Below are 20,123 nucleotides of genomic sequence, written 5' to 3'. Positions count from 1 at the left end.
ATGTAATGCAGGAAGCGGAAACCGTATTTAGATTGGCGGTACGTGTGCGTTGATAAATGTTGTGATGGCCGATGGGTGGTATATGTTCAATGTATTTCTCCCTAAATTAATGTCATCTCAGAAGAGGTTTTAACTACAATTTAGGGAAAGTACCTCCAAACATACTATTTTATTTTTAATATTTTATTATGTTTTATTTTTTGAGACCGGTCCAACGTGTGATCTACCCAGGGCCCTATTTATGCAAGGACATTGTGGGTATTTTTTTCTTTTTGTCCCGGGCCTACAAAACGCTAAATTAGACTCTGGATTTACCGAAAAAATGGGTGGATCAATGTATAATTTACCGACTAAATTTTATGCTTGTTATATTCTAAAAGTATTTTTTAAATTTGATAAACAAATCAAATATTTGATTTTTTATCGAATGGCATGACCGCCACCATTCTTCTTTAAGTTGTCGGTCTAATAGTGGAGATGCACCATTAACTTTTATAAAATATTTAGACTTAACTAACTTTCACAATGATTCTATTATTTGATTATGAGCTTCAGGATTTGAATCCACAAAATTGTCAGTATGATTTACAGTTTGACGAATAAATCAATGGTCGTTCAGAGAACTATATGCTCGCCACTGATCGCTGTGATTCGTCTTATGAATTTCTACCTCTCTGTTAATGGTTAGAGTGTTAGTCGATCTCTCTTTTCTATAATGAAAACTTGACCATCTGTTTTGTTGTCATTATTACAACAGAAATCAAATACCCATGGTCCCTGTATTCTATTTCCGTAATTTCGTTGGTTATTTTCTATCGGAGTGAATGAACTCGATTATATTTTCATTTCCTTTGAAAGAGGGATTCATCTATCTGTACAATGTAACCAGGACCTCCCATTTTTGGTCTTTTTGAAAACTAATCGTTGATCAAAAATCACGTCGCGGTTCAGATTGTACCAGTCAATTACACTAGATTTATTTCTACTTGTCCATAAAACTGTATTATCATATACCCATTACCAGACAAGTTCTATTATTTCTGTTAGAGCTAAATTACTATGACATTTACCATTGAGGTCTGTGTTAGAATAAAATGTTCCTGCGCGGATTGACTGATATGTTTGACATCCCTTTTTAATACACTTCATAGTCATAATTTTACCAAGTACCGTTCGAATATATTTTTTTACTAATTCTTGTTGTTTCACGTAATTATCCAACACATTATCGGTGCCATCAATATTCTTTTTAGAGAAAACCAAACAATTGTTTTTAAAATGTTTTTACTTTTTAAATATTCAACGCATTTTACTTCATCAATAATTATTTTTCTGCCCCATTGTTGAAATAAAATTCATTTTAAATCGGGGCAAAACATACGTGACATTAAATCAAAACATATACTCACTCGTGAAAAAAAATGGAAAAAATTTACTAACAAACGAAATCACTCAGAATAAACGCTAAATGGTAACTGAATGTCTAAATTATATTTTAAAAATACAATATAATCGTAAATTCTATAACATATAGATAATTATGTAGGTGTAGCACTATAGAATGAAATATAGGTATCTGTTATCGGTAGGATCACAGAACACTTAATCGTAGATAGCCATTCATTGGTAGATCACACATTGGACCGGTTTCTCTTTTTTTATTATTATTTATTTTATTTAAAATATATTTTATGTTTTTTATTATTTGTATTATGTATTTTTTTTAGACTAAACAATAAAAAAATGATATGAAATAAGTTTATATATATATACCTATTTTATCATTTTTATCTCTATTACTATTATAGTATAATTATTATTAAAATCATTTTTAAAATGTATGTAAAATCATTTTACAAAGAAAAATATTGATATATTTTACGCATGTACACCGGTGTATTGTATTGTTAAAGGAAATGCACGCGATATTATTATAAGTTCCCCTCAATTTGCCTAACAATATGATGAATTGTTTAAACTCAACCGGAAATCTCAATTGATTATGTGCACTCAGAGGAAACGCATTTTTCCACTTTGTTATAACACTGAGTATTTTAATGAAACATGCACAGCTATCACATAAACTAGTATATATTATTACAGTTCTGTATACATTAGTATATTATATGGTTGTGTTGTGCGAGTGTTAAATAATAATTGAATGGTAGTTGTATTTTTTAAATCACGATTTTAAGTATTCAGAAATATTCATTTAGTAAACTATACAATTATTTACTTATTACAATTTTTTTAACATTTTTATCTCATAATTATTTGTTTATTAATTATTGTAATTGTTATATTGTTAAATATCAATCGATAAGTATGTCATGTACAGTGTCGGATTTAGGACTTTAAACACCCGAGGCTAATTAAAATTTAGTACCTTTACATAGTATTATTAGCTACGGGGGTTAGGGTGTGTGGGTTATCAATACAAAACAAAACGTTTAAACAGGTACAAATCAAAAGTATATTTTTATTTAAATCGTCTTAACTTATACCTATTATATTTAAAAATCATTAAAACATTTAAAAACTTAAACATAGGTAAATAAAAAAATCTCTTGGTTATTTTAATTAAGTAAAAATAATTGTATTTCTGAAAATTTAAAAATTAACTTTTTTAACTTTTTTTGTGACTAAATTATTGATTATGTCTTTATAATTGAGTCTTGCAATTTTGTTTTGTATAGATATAACAGATAAGTGGTTAAGTCTTGTTTGCTTTATTAAGGCATTGTTAATAACAATTTTCATCATTATTAAAAATTTATTTTCTTCACTTATGTTACAAAACTTAGAAATCGACGATTTCGGTAGTTTTGTATATATTTTTTTAATTTTTAGTTTTATTTTCTGTTTTCAACCCCACTAAGATTTTTTTTGAATTATTTATCTTTTTTTTTTTTTTTAAATAATGTTAAAGTTAAAAAATTGTTAAGTTTAAATAAATCTGACAATGACTATCGGTTATATGACACGAACAATTGACAATAAAAATATTATCGTACATTCGAACATTGTAAATATATTAATATACATTTATCGTCGACTCGATAGCCAGTTTGGGTTTTCTCCGAAAACTGACTGATAAAGATTGGGCAACTATAAAATTTATAAAAGATGTTATTATTGGACAAAAATATAAACATACGAATGTCTAATATTATTTTTTCTGTTTAAAAAAATAATATAATTTATACATATTTTATTAGATATTTTTATTTTTCATCTATTTAAGAACGCCCGGGGCAAGGATACCCAATAATTGCTCCACCCCTAGATTCGGCACTGGTTATATATTATATATTTATAGCATAATACAATTATTTTTTTTGTGTAATTTAAATTTTGGGCGTCCATAAAATTTATAGAATAATATTTCGTTTGTTTAATGACTTCTGCCACGCTTTGATAACATGAAGTAAAAATTCAAAAGAAATTCAAAAATTTTTTTTTGTTCAATGTCCATCCTGAATATGGATAAATATATTTAATATAGTGTTATTAAGTATTGTATAGGTACTGTTCGGGAGACCTACACAATTTCTAAGTGATTTATTTAATTAATGTCTATACTAAATTTACAAAATGTACATTATGATAATTTAAAAATTGTATCTACATGTATGACATTTTACAGTTTGTATAATATGGTAATGTACGATTATACATTTGATGAAAATGTTTTTGACATTTGACCTTGGCGCATTAAAATTAACAGCACTTCATCAACTACACTATTGGCTGCGGGCACAGGAACTTACCTGTTTATGTATACATTTATTTAATATATACATGCGCACATACACACAAAATTTATTTTGTAACTAATGTAGGTAGTAAAATTAATATTAATTTAGTATAATGTCGAAACGTGTTATCAGTTGGGCAGAACTCGATCTAATGATCTTTCCGGTTGTCGCAGCACACGATGTACGAGATCGACAAAAACAGTGGTCGATTGCATAATAATATTTAAGTATTATTATCAGTTTTTTGTTGTACAATGTACACGAGTAATTAGCGAGACTGTTGATAATGGTGGAGAACTCATCGAAGGATTTCGATAACAATTGATAATCACCGCCACTACCGCTCAATATATTATAAACTACATAATATTATGTTCATCAATAGATTAACAGTTCACACATCGATCATTTGTACTCCGTCGCTGTTGACGGCTTGCAGGAAACGTTTTGAAATCTTTGAAGCTATGAGCCACTTGTCGCACGTTTCCACGGACTTGGCTGGCCCGGCGGTCGGGATCTACAGGTAATTTTAATATTGATTTAATAGTAATTTTTATATAATATGTACACCATGTTATATTATATTATTACCACTATCTTATAACTAGTTTAATATTGACGTTAACGACCCAATCGCACATAAACCGAGTTTATTACTTTCTTGCGAATTTTTTATAACGGTCAAAGTTTTCGATTTCCGTTACTCCTTGTGTAGCCGTTTAAAATGTACGTGTCATTTTCACGGTAACAATATATGATAGAGTGGCGCAACAAAGTACCTACGTCAACTTCGCAAAACGAGGCCGTTAGCGATAAATACCGTTTTCATACAGTTTGTGTTTGTGATGCTGCTTTCGTCGTGGCCTAAAGTAGTGTACTATGAGACATTAAGTTGAATTTATTATTGTGAAGTTTATTTTATGAAATGCATTTTCTGAATAGATTACACATGTCTTGTAAGTTGTCGGCTCAATCTGTATGATACGTATATAATTCTCAGAATACTTGAGATACATTATTCGAGCTTAAGTATTGTAGTTATTTGACCTGGAACGGTCACTAACACTGTCTGTTCTGACTATTTGGAGTATAAATAACTCGAGTAGAACTAACTTGAGTATAGAAATATAAATTCTGATTGAAGTGTAAAGTAATTCTTATAGTAATGTCATAGAAAAAATGTATTTTAAATCTGCGTGAAAATATATCTTTGATATATAAATATTATATCATAATAATTTCATAGGTAAACATGAATAAAGTTTCTGTGATATTTAAATAAAAAAATTTACTTTAATATATTTCGTACTAAACACCATTTTTGAATTATAATTTTAAAATTAATGTCTTAAGGTTGTTAATAATAACTATAGTTAAATATCTGTAAGTTTATTAAATATTAAGATGATAAATTTCAAATGTATGTGTTTATATTTTATATATTTTTTTAGTACCTACACTAAAAGAATCAACATTTTTTTTTGTTTTAATTAGAGCATGTTATTATAATATTTTTACTTGCGTTAAATAGTTATTATGCATATTTTAATGGAAATAAATAATAATTTTTATGAAGTATTGGTTACAACTTTTCATGAAATCCATTCCGAGTTTTGTAAATGTAAAAGTACATAATATTTACTTATTGGTTTTAAATACGTTTGAAATTATTAAAATGAAATTTATAATTATCGAAAATTAGTAGTTTATCAAACTTAAAAGAAATTGTTTAAAGTATCAATCTTTAATGATCATAGTTTATTTCTTATTCAAGTATTAAATATTACAGATTAATATTGTTTAGAATGCAACAAATTATTATAATTAATTTGCTGTTAGCTCGTCGACTTAAAAATTATATTTTATCATTTATGGTATTCTAAATAAATTAGTTATGGAAATTATATGTAACTATTTGATAAGTATTTGTTTATCAAAGAATAATTATTTTTAACTTTAGGTCAAACTGTTAACATTATACCTAACTATATAATATATTTTTTTTGTACTTATCAAACATTATTGAGTAATTAATTTAATGTTTTGGTGAAAATAGATTTAATATGAGGTAGGTATAACTAAAAAGATAAATTGTATAATCAAGTATTTGTACTTCATATATTATGGATTTATTAGTGATATACTTACTTTATTATATGGTTTATAATTACAATGTATAGGTTATAATATTTATAAGTTTATAATTATAATTATAATTTATAGCATTGAATCTATTTGATTTAATGTTAAAATTAAAATAATTTTTATAACCAAAAAATGCATTTACATTTATTTCATTTTGAATTAATATCGATAACAAAATAATATTTGTATGTATTTAAACTATAATGATATGTTTTTAAAATAATTAAAAATTAAAAAAATAAAACATTGAAAATTATGGTTAATATTTAATGATATGTTGACCAAATATTTTGTCTGTAAATAAGGATTTTTTATGAATTTAAAATTGATTCTCAATTGTTTGCTCTTTCGATATAATTGAACTGTGGACGATGCAATGTGTTCTTGAGTATGTATAATATTATCTCTTTTCACGAAGAATTAAGTATATAATTTTATTCTAATCTTATCATTTTAATTAGTCTAGATTCATGTAATTATTTTGAATAATAATGTGAAAACATGAAACATTTAACACTATAAATTATTTTAGGACGCATTCAATTTTTTTTTTGGATTACTCTAACCTTGTTTACAGTTGATATAATGTTAAAATAAATGGATATTTATGAAAGTATCTCTAAGTATGTCATCAATATTAACAGGAAAATTTTCAGTTTTTAGTTAAGAACGATTTTAATTTTATTTGCAGCCAAGCAGTTAAATACGGCGATACAGTTTATTTGTCAGGTACCTTGGGCTTGGATCCTAATACAGGTAAACTAGTTGAAGGCGGTGCCGCACCCGAGATAAAAAGGGCATTAGAAAATATTAAGCATGTTCTTGAAGCATCTCAATCGTCTTTCAGTTCGAGTAAGTACTTAAAGATACGCAACAGATCAGTAGAAACTTATTAATCATATTTAACATTATATTTAATCAGTTAAACCAGGTAGTTATAAATTTTATCATTTAACAGTAATTGCATATTACTATTGTGCGTGTATTGTTTTTTTTTACATTTAAGTTAATAGGAAGTATAATTAATATAATTCGTATATTCCGTATAAATTCCATTATTCAAAGATTATTATTCTGGAGTTTTCATATCAGCATTTGATTGACACGGATCAGTATCACATAGAACAATATTTATAGTTTTTTCTGTAAATATTACGAAGCCTAAAGTATCAATTGTTCTTTTATATCACATAATACAAAGAATTGTTTTCCAAATCGATGACGCTTACTTTACATAAATTGTTCTAATTTAAGTCGACTTTTTCTTGTTTATAGCACCAATCTTTCAACTAGAACAAGATTTTGAAATGATAGTACAATAGAAGATCTGAAATTGTTCTGTTTATCGTTAGTTACTACAAGCATTTTAAAATTAATGGTCATTTGAAAATTGATTTTTGTTATTGCAAAAAATCAATTCACGTAACGTAAAAGTAATTGAAATTGATTTCTTTCATACATTTTTCAAAAATAGTTTATTGAAGTAAAGGATCTGTAGAAGTGTAGACCAATATTTAATTTATATTTTTTGCGCTTTGCCATATTTAAGTTCAACGTCATTTTTTAGCGTAGATTTTAAAATTCATAATTTATTATTATCATACCTATAGTTGATTTTTATAACTGATTTTATTTTACTCTCAAATTTCAGCGATCATTGTAATACATCAAGTAGTATAATTAAAAATCTAGTAGTGTTTTTTTTTTTTAATACCTTTAGTGTGTATAGCTATATAATATACAACACGGTATTGTTTTTAAAAATATTTAAATTTAATCATGATTTATATTTAATGCCTATAGGTATTAGGTATGCGGTATCAGCGGTGGGTATCATATTTAATACTATAATCACTGAATTTGTTGATATTCATCAATTAAAATATTAAATACATTTACCTTTTTTATGCTCAACTTCTTTAACAATATATAAAAAATAATGGTAGTTACCGCAATACATTATTATATAATTTATAAAAACGAAAAATACATGACAGCACATAATTTTGTATTAATGATGAAGTGATAAAAAAATGTTAATTGTTCCTGATCAATTTTAAAATTCTACTTGAAAAATGATTTGTGCCTTTTGAACTGTTGCATATTGTATAACCGTATTTGTTCATTATTCGTTATACAGCAATAGATCTTAATAAAGATTCGGTGAAAAAGTAACGCCATGATGGTGTATTAAAATTGTGAAACTGCATATAGAATTTAGCTTACATAAAAAGTATGTGTTAGATATATTATACTATTATAAATCCTGGTTAATTGATTTAAAATGTTAACTTTGACCAACAAATATCCGTAGTAGAAATGTTTGAACAAGCTAAAAACATTGACCTAGAATATTTTATCAAACGTTATACGATTCGAAAAAAAAAAATAAAAAAAAAAAAAACGTGGTAGTCAAAGTCGTTTACAATATATCTGATTTTCATATATTTATTCTTGTTGCAATATTCTTTGATATTTGATCCCTAAGCAAATAATACCGTATCTATAGTACCTATACACTGTCTAGAAGTTATTACTTTACTTGTATACAGTATATCTATATAAAACTGTAATGTCTTGAGTTTTATATATTATTACACTGTTATGATTGATTCATTAAATATATGTTTTCGATCGCTATCGTTGTACGCAGCGTCACATCATTAGTTGATTTCCTCTTATTTAATTTTTTTAATATTGGGTGAAAAAGAAGTATTTTTAACAAGTAAAACTTCATCTATGCATCGGAACTTTAGTACATGCATGATACACATAATATTTCGTTGGCATGTATTCAAACTATGTCATGTTATTAATAAAATATGAATTATAATTAAGGATCTGCTATAGATTTAATTAAGTTTTTTTAAACTTATAACAATAAATAGCTATTTATTATATATTTTAATCCCTATTAATGTTTTACTTTTTTACTCTGACCAAACATTGATTGTAATTATTTAAGTAGAAATTCGATTATAAACCATAACGGTATGAGAATTAATAATATAATGTAATAACCTTATAATTATAAAATTGTTCATTGGGCGACAAGTTATTTTTATTATTCAATCAATTAATTTGTACTAAAAATTAAATCTTTAATTTTTGACTATTTGCTTAGTTATTTGATAAAATGTCTGCAGGTATGACTTGGCAATACTTACAAATTATATATATATATTAATATATCACATACTTCTTGTGACATATTTTGTTATATAAGTGTGTTTTTCTGGCTTTTGGCAAATTTCCACAACTTGTAAGGTATTTTTGACTAGCTGCTTGGCCAATTATGCGTATTCATTAGGGAGTAATTATCTGTTGATATCTTCATTCACAATAAAAATTTGAAAAGCTTATATAAATACATTTAGATATTAAATTTTTATTTATACTTTATTTTTGAAAGAATTTTTATTATTTGTTCGAATACTCTATTAAATAATTACAATAATATAATATATAGAAATAGTCAAATAGAATAACAAATTTATATTTTATATATGTGATGAACTGATGAAAATGTAAAAGATGAATAATTATAGCAATATTAACGACGAATAAGTATGTAATTTTATTTGTATGATTTAAAAACTCAATAGTAAATAAAAAAAAATAGAATCAAGTAAAATTTGTTTTATTTATAAATTATTCAATACACTTAAGTAGACGATAACACAAAAATAATAGTCACATTTTAAAACAAAGCTATTTTGGTTAAATATAAAGGGTAAATTTATTTATTATGAATACAGTTATTCTTGTGATTACGTAAAAAAACGAAAAGAGACCCCTCTATTTTGGTGGTAACATGTTTGATAATTCTTATAAGTATATATTTTTATTATTTCCAGTCGTTAAGACCACGGTTCTGTTAGCTGACATAAAAGACGGTCCAACGGTAAACGAGATTTACAAGCAATGTAATTATGCGGACTCATTTGAATTTCAAAATAGATAGCACTAAGTACTGATTAAAAACAATAATTTGTCTCTTTATTTTCTCTTTAATAGTTTTTGTGCCGCCATATCCGGCTAGAGCAATGTTTCAAGTAGCAAAATTGCCTTTGGTAAGTATTAAAAAAAACTGACAAGACATCATTGATGTGATAAATTATAGTTTATGTTTTTTTTGCCATTATTTATATGAGGGCACTTGTGGCTTATTTTTTTTCGGAGGTCAATAAAATCACCAAATTATATTTGTGTCACTTGGGTTGTTAAATATGTAATGATTAATCTTTTTGTATTTTTATTTTTATAGGACGCCAAAGTCGAAATAGAAGTTATTGCAGCGGTTAACAAGTAATCGCAATAAGGTTTATTTTAATTTTATTTGTTAAAATGTTTTACAAACTTGCTCCGAGCAACAGAAATAATTTAAATATATTATTTACAAAACAAAACGTGCTGTATACATATTAAAGCGAGGATTTAATGCCTATTCGAAGGATAGAATTATCTGTCTCAGTATAATTAGAAATGTGACAAATTCATAGTTTTTATTTTATTTATTTTAAATACCTCGATAGATATTTTAAAAAAAACATGCAGTAGAATAATATTATAACTGAGTTATTCATTTAACAATTTTATTAACTCAATTAGAGCAACTAGGTACATAAGTTCTATATTACATTCTTAATTTTTTTTTTTTTTTTTTTAATATATGTTTTTCTAATCGTACTTTTTAGTCGTTTTCCACGTAAAATTAATTAGAATTTCAAGTGTGTTGATACATATTGTTGAAGCAACGGGAAAATGCTAATTTCCTTAACGTATAGTTATCGAATAGAGGAAATAAATTTAAGTGTGGAGACGCAATCGTATATGGAAATGGGCTTTACTATGGTCTCCACTAACAACCAAGTACCAATCTCTGGTTTTAATATTTTTCATGAGCATTTCTGGTTATGACATTAACTGGTTAGGTAACGCTAAATAGGAACACTAAATTTAATTCGGTGTCATCAGCATAGTGGTTGTCCTGTTGTTGTTGGTCAATACACCAACGGTAATTCCGTTTTCCAGCACCATGGTGCCGTTTTCTTTGATAGGGTCTTGTTTGCTTAAGATCATTTTATGTGGAAATCTCAGCGTTTTGTCCACGGTTGACGACGTACCCATGTCGCTAGTCTCGTTGATTGCTACGATTGTAGGTTTCCAGGATTTGTTGGTTATCATTCGTTTCATCGAACTTACCTAAACAATTAAAAAAACAATAATAATAATAATAACAACCGTGCGGGCAGTAGAACAATAAAACATATCTGTTATGAGAAACAAAATAATCATAATTGTTAGATAAGTACCTACTTTAAACAATTATTTTATAACTTATTATTCAAATCCTATATTTAAAAAAAAGCTTTATATTATAAGCAAATACATTTAATTATATTTTTTAGAGTTTAAAACCTTTTTTAATTTTATTCTAATGTATTGTTGGACATATTTTCTATGTAATTTCTACCAGTAACAAATGAATGTTGAAGTAATAATTTATAAATCGTTATTTTATTTTCAAAATGAGATGCACCATAAAGATAAAGAGAAAATGTGTATCATACTAAATACGCAAACCACTATCTTGGTTATATCTAAATCTTTTTAATTGTTTGTAAATACTAAACTATTTGTTTAATATTTGTTCTACATTGAAAATGGCATACTATTTCCGATTTTAAATATTAAATAAAAAAAATGGGAAGTATACTTATACAACATTGTCTATAATACTATACATGTTAATCTCTATAGGTATACGTTTATTGAGTATCGCAAAGTACGCTTCTATTTTTGATTCATATATATAATAAATAAGATGGCTAATTAAAATTGTGATTTGTCTCAAAAAGCTAATTAAATTTAGATTAATAAAATTATTTAGCGATAATCAGGAAAAGACTAAAAAGTAATAAATATGTAATGTAAACAATTTGAAATATGTGTTAAATTAATTTTTATTGTACTTCATATTATATTTCCTTTTTTAAGTAAATAAATAAATATAATGTTACGATTAAAATAAAAATGAAGATAACAAAATGAAGCAGGTTAATTGGCTACAGTCAGATATTTTTTTATCACAACTTTTAACTCATTTTCAATTGAAAACAGTTAATCAGAGTTTTTACTCTTAACGTGATAATTTTAATTTTCAACGGCAATAATTATTATTAAATAGCTCTCTGTACCTCGTCAAAATGACTACTGCTGAAACTTCTACTATGGCTGTGGTTTCTCTGCCATTTGTAGTCCAGATTAGGCATACTGTGATCGGGACTTAAACCACTGGCTCCTTTGCAAGATCTCCAGGTTTCCTGAAAATAAATAATTAAAAAATGTTGATTGAAAAGTATTTGTATATCACTTAAGATAAATATTTGAATTAGATATATTATAAACTATTACGATGGTTTAAAATAAACGTAAAGGCATACAATGTCAATTTTTACTTTTAAATTTGTTATTAGGTATATTAACAGTTGCATTATGGATAAAAGAGTTAAAGATCTTTAGTTCATACAATTTACTTTTCTAAGCATTTGTAAAACTAAGATAACGTAGCGTGGCCATCTTAACAATAATTTTGGTGAGACTAATTTTAAACTTTTTACAGCGTGATTGCTATTTATTTTTTCCACGTTAGTACTCTGGGAATGTGGTGCCTTTTCAGAGTAACGCCACATACATACATTCACATACATAAATAATAAATATATATATGTTAGGTATTTAAGTTAGTCAATTAATTAATACAGTGTTGTGAATCTGAAATATTGTTTAGGGTTTAGGTGCTTAAATTAATAATAAATAAAATTATAAATCCATTAATTACCGGTGTTAAAAAGTTAAGTGTGTTTAACTTTCAAGTATAAAGGTTTTTGTTGATAATTTATTTGTAATGTTTTTTAGTCAAATAAACCTATATTAATAAACACGGTGGCTAAAATGTAATACAAATATTACCAATAATTAAATATTTTTATATGACCTCTAAATACACAAATATAGATTACTCATAAGATTATTTTAGCATTTTAGTATTATATGCACCTTAATAAATATTGCTCATCAAATTTTATTGTTGGACCATCTGAGTCAATTGATATAATACAATTGATAGTATTTTAATTGTTCTGTGCCTTGAATTTTAATCCTAAATGTTTGACTATGGAAATATTATAGAAGCAGTCCCGTCAAAAGTATTAGTATTTACGATAGCACCGTTTTCGTGTATAATGAAAATTTTCCAATTCGAATTAAATGTAATAATTAAAACGAAATAAAAGAACTTAGGTAGTTTTTGGCATTGCATCAGAGTCATTCATTTTATAGTCATAATGTATTCTGGAGTACATAATACGTATTTATACCGTAGTACATACAGTAATGTTTACATAACAAATCATAAAACTTAACCAAACCATTTCACCTTTAAAAAAACAATATCGAGATTTGACAACATATATTTTTAGATATTAGGTATACCGTATTTCGCATCATTCTTTTCTATCACTCCAATGTCGTTTAATTGCTCTTTACGAGTATAGTAAATTAGTTATTAGGTTTTGTATCCACTATTCAGTAATATTATGCACTGAAACATTATCAACTATGCATGTATCTCACAAATAAAATTTACAAATTATTAACAGTACAACCGTTGAATATAAAAATAATATATTAGACTAAATAGAGAAATCTAATTTTTTATAACAATAATAATACCTACTGCAACAATAACCGTCAGCTTAACTTTACTAATATACTCGTTAAATGGTTAAAGGCTTGTCAGCGACCGTTTTTGGATAACATGCTAAATACATAATATCTTTACCTATACTTGTTATATGATACACTTTGCAGGGACTGTACACAATAATATGTCACATAAATATATTCTAAATGTCTCGTTACGTATTATTATAAAATCATAAAAATTGCTTAGTGTGAAGCATTGTGTCATATTATGTTATGTTATTAACGGTTTACTACTACTCACTTTGAATGCAGTCCGGAATTTGTATGACATGAGATTATACAAAAGTGGGTTTATGGTAGCTGATAAGTAGTACAAAATTCCCGATACATAGTTCAGCACCTGATAGACGTTTACATCGATTATCGAAGTGCTCGAGTGGTCCTCGTGATTCGCGTTTCCGTAGATGGCGACCAGTCTTTGCGCTTGGAATGGCGCCCAGCAGACGAAGAAGGCTACCACCACGACCACTGCAATGTACAATTGAAATTCGTTTTAAAAATAATAATTCCAAACCGCATATTTGATCTATGTTTAAATAATATTATGTTAAATGGAAGATTAAAAAAATGGTAGATAATGTGTAGGTTAGTACCTGATACTACTATAAATAATTTCAATAATGAAATAACAATAAATACAGTTTACCATATAAATTTTATAAAAATAACGTATCATAAAATATTAACTAAGTTCATACATTTGTACATCTTATGCGTCTCACATATCTTCATACACATAGATATAATATCCCTTTAAATATATTTTTGAAGTGTCAAAACCAAATTTATCGTTTGTTTTCTGCCGTCATTCTTACTTAGATTTACAGCCACTTTGGAAGATATTTATTGTTGGTTTGGGTATAAAAACATTCAGAATAATTACTAATTACTGAGAAAGAATATTGAGATGAATTATTTTTTTTATGTGTTAACTACGAAATATTAATTGGAAATGTTATCATTCAGTAAGACATAGAGTTAAGTTACAAAAGAGAATAATCGCGGAAATTTCGTAAACCTCTAAAAGTTAATAATATTATTGTAAGTTGTGCTGTATAATTATGGATTCAAAGCACGGAACAGTGGATTTTCGATTTAGATTGATTGTTTCTTAAGTTTGGTGTGACCTATAAGGTTATAACCTTCACAAAAAAACTTTAAGAGCTAACTATGCTTATATCGTTATAACTTGTTTTCAAAATCTTAGGTTAACGTTAACTTGTTTTTAATTTACAATATTATTTTTAGCACTGTTACACAGAATTATTCAATGAATACAAAAAAACATTTTAAGTAACTTGAGTTACTAGAAAATAGTGATTATGCGTTATTAATAGATGCAGTTATTCAATACATATAAAACAAAAATTAGTAATATGCTTGATTAATTTTTTTTAAACCTAAGCTCGACAACTAGGACCATTAATTGTGAGAAGGCACGGTTGGTTTTTTTAGCACACGGAGTATAATATTACCCATGGTGACTAAAATTGTTCAAATTAACAAGGTGACTAACGAAAGGTTAAATAACTTACGCGATTTTGCAACAAAACAAATCTATTCAAAGAAATACTCCTGGGATAAAATTTTATGGAAAATTAAAATATTTCAAATGACATGGTCCAGAGCAATAAACGAAAAATAAACTCGAAAAAGTGATCTTGTCGCATTGTGGGTTAGGATGCTCAACACGTTCGGGTGTGTTAGATAGCTGCTATAAATGGCTTTATTTTCTTGTGTTTTTATGATAATCTAACGTGGAAAGTCTTGAACAGCCATGTTGACAATATTATGTTTTATTCATTAACCTCTATTTGTGGTTCACTAAAATGTATTAAACATCATTTCGCAAGAAAACATAGTTTGTAATAATAAGCACTATGTAACACTATCTTAGAAATTTGGTCAGCTCATGCATCAATCAGTGTTAAACTGCTTATTCGTTCAACGAAGGAAAGGGTCTAGTCTAATGTGTATTCTTCCCAATCGTAATATTTTTATCGTTAATTATTTATTTTTTTTTAATATAGTAATTAATCATTAAAATGTGTAATTTATTAAACGACTAGCGTTTCATTTTTTTCTTATAACAGTAAGTTTTCAATATTTGAAAGATCTTTACATTCACCTTCCATCTAGAGTATCTAGACTACAGATTGGTTTAGGACTTAGGACAGAAAATTACTGGTATTATCCTTTTTTTAGAAATATGTACTGGCAAGTCTGAAAAGGACGATAAATAGCGTTTAGACTTAATATCATGTTAGGCGTTGGTGATGTGAAGATCACACCATTAACTGAGCATTTTTTTAATGTAATTAATGAAACATTATGAGTTGGCCTTGATTAAAAAGTTGGTTACCAGTAGACTAGGGTTGATATGGTGCCCTTACGAAGGATCAGGGGAAGGAGTAGGAGTAGGACTATAGAAAACATATAAACATCAACATTTTTTTGTTTAAAATAAAACTTTTTTATATTTTATAAAATAATATACAAAAGCATTTAAAATTTTAAAATTTATGATTGAATTGATTATTATTCATTAAAAAATTAAGTTTTTGTTTTACATTACACTTTTACATGAAAAAAAGTATTTTTTCCTTGATTTTAACGTTGCAAAAGACTCCACTATTTCATCGAAAGAAATATTTTTCATGAATTCACTTTCAATAAACAAAAGTGCAAGGGCCTTTGTTTTAACATATCACTATAGTAAAACCAGAAATAACCAATGTCGGCTACGATAAAACACAATTATTATAAACCTTGATGTAATAAAACGTTATCGTAAATATTTAATTTTCAATTATATTTATTATTTTTCCTCATATTCCATAAAAGATTATTAATGAAAATTTAATAATATTATGTGTTGAATTCTGATACATTGGGACAGTCAAAAAAAAATAATTTTACCTTTAATTGAAGTATATATTTTGCAAACGTTCTTCATTCATAATAAAAATCATTTTTTGATGCCTCCAATTTAACATTGGCCGATTGGTGCCCTAGGCTGTAGCCTACTCAGTCTATTGGTTAATGAGGCCCTGATTATGAGGCTTTGTCATAATTATAGTAATTATTATCTCGTAGATTTTATAGATATCTAAGTACTTCACCGGTATTATTTTCCTAAACACATTCGTTTTGATTCCAAGTTTGATTGTACAATCTAGAACTTGATACAGCAATGTTTAACTTTGCCCTGTACTGCTCATAAATGAGTAAACCACTAATTCAACATCGTACTGATGTAGTTTTTGGTTATTTTTTTATGTTTTATTTTTTATACTAACAATATTTTCTTAAACTATTATTTTGTTATTTTATTATTATTGAAGTACATTTTATTGTATACATATCTATTCTAAGAACTCTGTGGTTTACCCATACATGAAATCTCCAAACGGATCGTAGATAATGACATGAATGGATAATATGCTTCTGCTCCAACAATATTAAAACGATGCGTATCGGAACGTCATATGTACATAAATTAATAAAATTCATTTAAATATTATAGTAAATTAATTTCATCTACGTCTACTAAATACTCATTTTTTATGCGTACCTATATAATGAATTTAATTCCATCAATATTACGTAATGATATTTATATACAAAAATTAAGTCATCTTTTAGTTGATTTTTATTATACGGCGTTTGAGTAGGAAAAGGATTTTTTTAATTAAAACAAGAAAAGTATTGATTACGTAATATTATTCGTGTTTCAATAATTTTGGCATTTCATTTTAATAAATAACTATGCGTAAATAATATCAAGAGTTTCATTTAATTTTATTGCTAATCCTCCAATACTCGGTCATGAATTTAATTTTTAATAACATAGGACTTAATTTAATTCGCATTTGTTATATTATTTTTTATTTATTATATGGTGTATAGTGCAAGGATTTAGATATTAAAAGTGGTAGCATGACAAGGGAGGTACTGAAAGTTACTTTATTTTTTTAAAAATGGATTACAATAAAATTATAAATCTCTATGAGACAGTGTAATCTTTTTGCATGCATTTGTTATTTGACAGTTTTTACTATGAGTTTTCTTGAATTACATGTTTACAGTAACCTGTGATGGGCGTGGTAAACTGGTACCTAACTGTCTTCTTGTATAATATGCATTCGTTGAACATTTGAACAGAATGTATAAAATATTTTTCTTATAATCTAATATTAATAAATGCTTAGGTTTATATTTTCAACTAATGAAATAATATCCAATTTCAGTTTTAATGATTAACTAAGAGATAATTAATAATGTATTGATATCTTGAATATTAAACCGATAATATACTTATAATAATATTTTCTTTATCAACTTTATCTAATATCAAATAAAGTCAAGTTTTCTCTCATGTAAAATATTGAACTGGCTGTTTTCAGTTAGGTATGCATCTAAAATAACTGTTATAAGCATAAAAAAGTGAAATTTAAAAAAATTCAAAGTTTCATTATTTTATTAATATACCTAATTTTATTATTTCTGTTTTAAATTTGAAACGAAATAAAATTGCTTTTTAATTTTAAGTACATATAATACTAAATATGTAATATTTCATAAATGTATTATATTATGTAAAATTCTTCTTATTGAATTTTCAGAATATTTTGGAAAAAAAAATTTTCTTATAATTTAATATTTTGTATTTCAGCTAGTTATAAATACCTGTAAGTTGCAATCAATATGATAATTTTCTTCTAATGTTAATTCAAAACTATACATATTCAATCATATTCGCTATAGAATAGCAAAAACCAATAAAACCGAACAATAATATACAAATAAATATCCTTAAATTGACCCTAATTAGTGACTATTAGGGCATATTTTAACTACTAAACGCCAATTATTTACTATATAAAACCGTACAGCAAGATAAAATATTAAAACACATGATCTATCAGTCACAGCCACCAGACGCATTTATAATAATAAATTATAATCTAAATATAAATTACATTTATAATCTCATATTTAAGAGTAGAAATAACTTCATAAGCATCAATAAGCATATTTATAGGCTTGATGAGCCATCAAAGACTCTCTATCATTACTTTCTTGTCATTCCCTACTTCAATAAAGTAATTAACTTTAACGTACTACACTCTACGTATATTTAGTTATATATTACAATAGTTTGAATTACAAAGTTCATCATTCAAGAGTAAAGTTGTAGGTACTATTTTACAACTGTGTTACATTTATTTCAATTAAATGTTTTTAAATTATTTGTACTACCTTATTCTTTATTAATTGTAGCATTATTAGAATATTAACTCTGTTTAATAAGATTAAAAGAACAACTCTAATTACAATCTATTATCTAAAAGAATTCAAAGTAATCGCAAGAATTCGGAGGTTTTATTAATATAAACAGAGATTTTGAGTAATTGATTCGAATCCCGTTGGATTCTAGGGTTATCTCAACACATCTATGTGGTACAATTTAGTAAGACTTATTTTGTAATCTTATTTTCATTATTTAGCATATTATATGCTGAGGTGCAAAACCAGGTCGGATATTGATGCCTAACATCGGGCTCCGGTTCAAAGCTTATGCTAAATTAAATTTTATTAAAAAGTATTGAGGTAGTCTAAATAAATCTGTCTTATAATGAAAATAATGGTTTCTGGAACTACCGTTCGCCAAAGCGCCACACTTCTTATTCTGGAAAAACTCCAGTTCTTATAAATCATAAAAATCGCCAGCGTCATGCAAAAAGTAGTGAAGTGAACATTTTGATATTGTATAGTCGCTTATTTGTTTTCTATTTGTTAGTTTTTACACTACGAAGACAATATCAAATATATTTAAAAAATATTTTAATTAATTAAAAAAAAAAAAATCAATTAATGATATTGGACTTAGCTACCCGTATAGAAGTTTATTGTGTATATGTGAAAAATAGATTAAAAAAACGCCCATCATTTGACAACATCAATTATTTTCTTAACAGTTTGTCTCTTCTATTTTCTATCAATTAATAATCAAAATTATTTTCATTCACCCATAATAGATATTTAACATGATGTTCACTAATTTCACATTTTTAAGTGTGTATCTTCAATAAAATTACTATCTTAGATATTACATTTTCACATTTCAAAACTATTTATTGATTTATTTTAAGTAAATCATGTAAATTCAAGGGAATTCCTCACCTGCTCGGATATTCTAAAGTTAATATCGATGTTTACTTTGTGTAATTTATTTTTATAAATTAATGTTATAATTTACAGTAGGTTTTGTGATTTCTATTCTTCCAGAACTTTCTATTTTTTCCTCCTTATATTATATTATAGTACCTATTATATAAATCTATATTCTTTATTATCATTTTAAAATAAATTAGTGATTATTATAATTCTATATTTGTTTTGATGATTAAATGTTGAAATGTATTTATTATGAAGTTTCCTGATTTT

At 26.1% G+C, this 20,123-nt stretch overlaps 2 protein-coding genes across 2 annotated transcripts in view; one reads left to right on the top strand and one right to left on the bottom strand.

Annotated features, from left to right (window-relative positions):
* The first annotated feature begins 3,921 nt into the window (after positions 1-3,921).
* On the top strand, positions 3,922-10,400 carry LOC112602922 (2-iminobutanoate/2-iminopropanoate deaminase). The gene is made up of 5 exons (XM_025351291.1): positions 3,922-4,281; positions 6,595-6,755; positions 9,761-9,829; positions 9,921-9,976; positions 10,171-10,400. The coding sequence occupies exons 1-5, from the start codon at positions 4,130-4,132 to the stop codon at positions 10,213-10,215; spliced, it is 483 nt and encodes a 160-aa protein (XP_025207076.1). The 5' UTR covers positions 3,922-4,129; the 3' UTR covers positions 10,216-10,400.
* A 170-nt stretch (positions 10,401-10,570) lies between these two features.
* The window catches only part of LOC112602921 (pyrokinin-1 receptor-like), a 46,196-nt gene continuing 36,643 nt past the window's right edge, over positions 10,571-20,123 (bottom strand). Inside the window, exons 6-8 of the mRNA XM_025351290.1 lie at positions 13,915-14,141; positions 12,104-12,229; positions 10,571-11,108 (exon numbers count right to left, since the gene is read on the bottom strand). Of these exons, the coding sequence (XP_025207075.1) occupies positions 10,863-11,108; positions 12,104-12,229; positions 13,915-14,141 (599 nt within the window). The 3' untranslated portion in view covers positions 10,571-10,862. The remainder of the gene's footprint in view (positions 11,109-12,103; positions 12,230-13,914; positions 14,142-20,123) is intronic.

This window comes from Melanaphis sacchari, unplaced genomic scaffold (genome assembly GCF_002803265.2).
Source record: "Melanaphis sacchari strain LSU unplaced genomic scaffold, SCAv2.0 Contig91_pilon_pilon, whole genome shotgun sequence".
In the NCBI taxonomy this organism is placed as follows: domain Eukaryota; kingdom Metazoa; phylum Arthropoda; class Insecta; order Hemiptera; family Aphididae; genus Melanaphis; species Melanaphis sacchari.
Note: the sequence above shows the minus strand (reverse complement) of the source record. Positions and strands in the feature narration are given on the sequence as shown.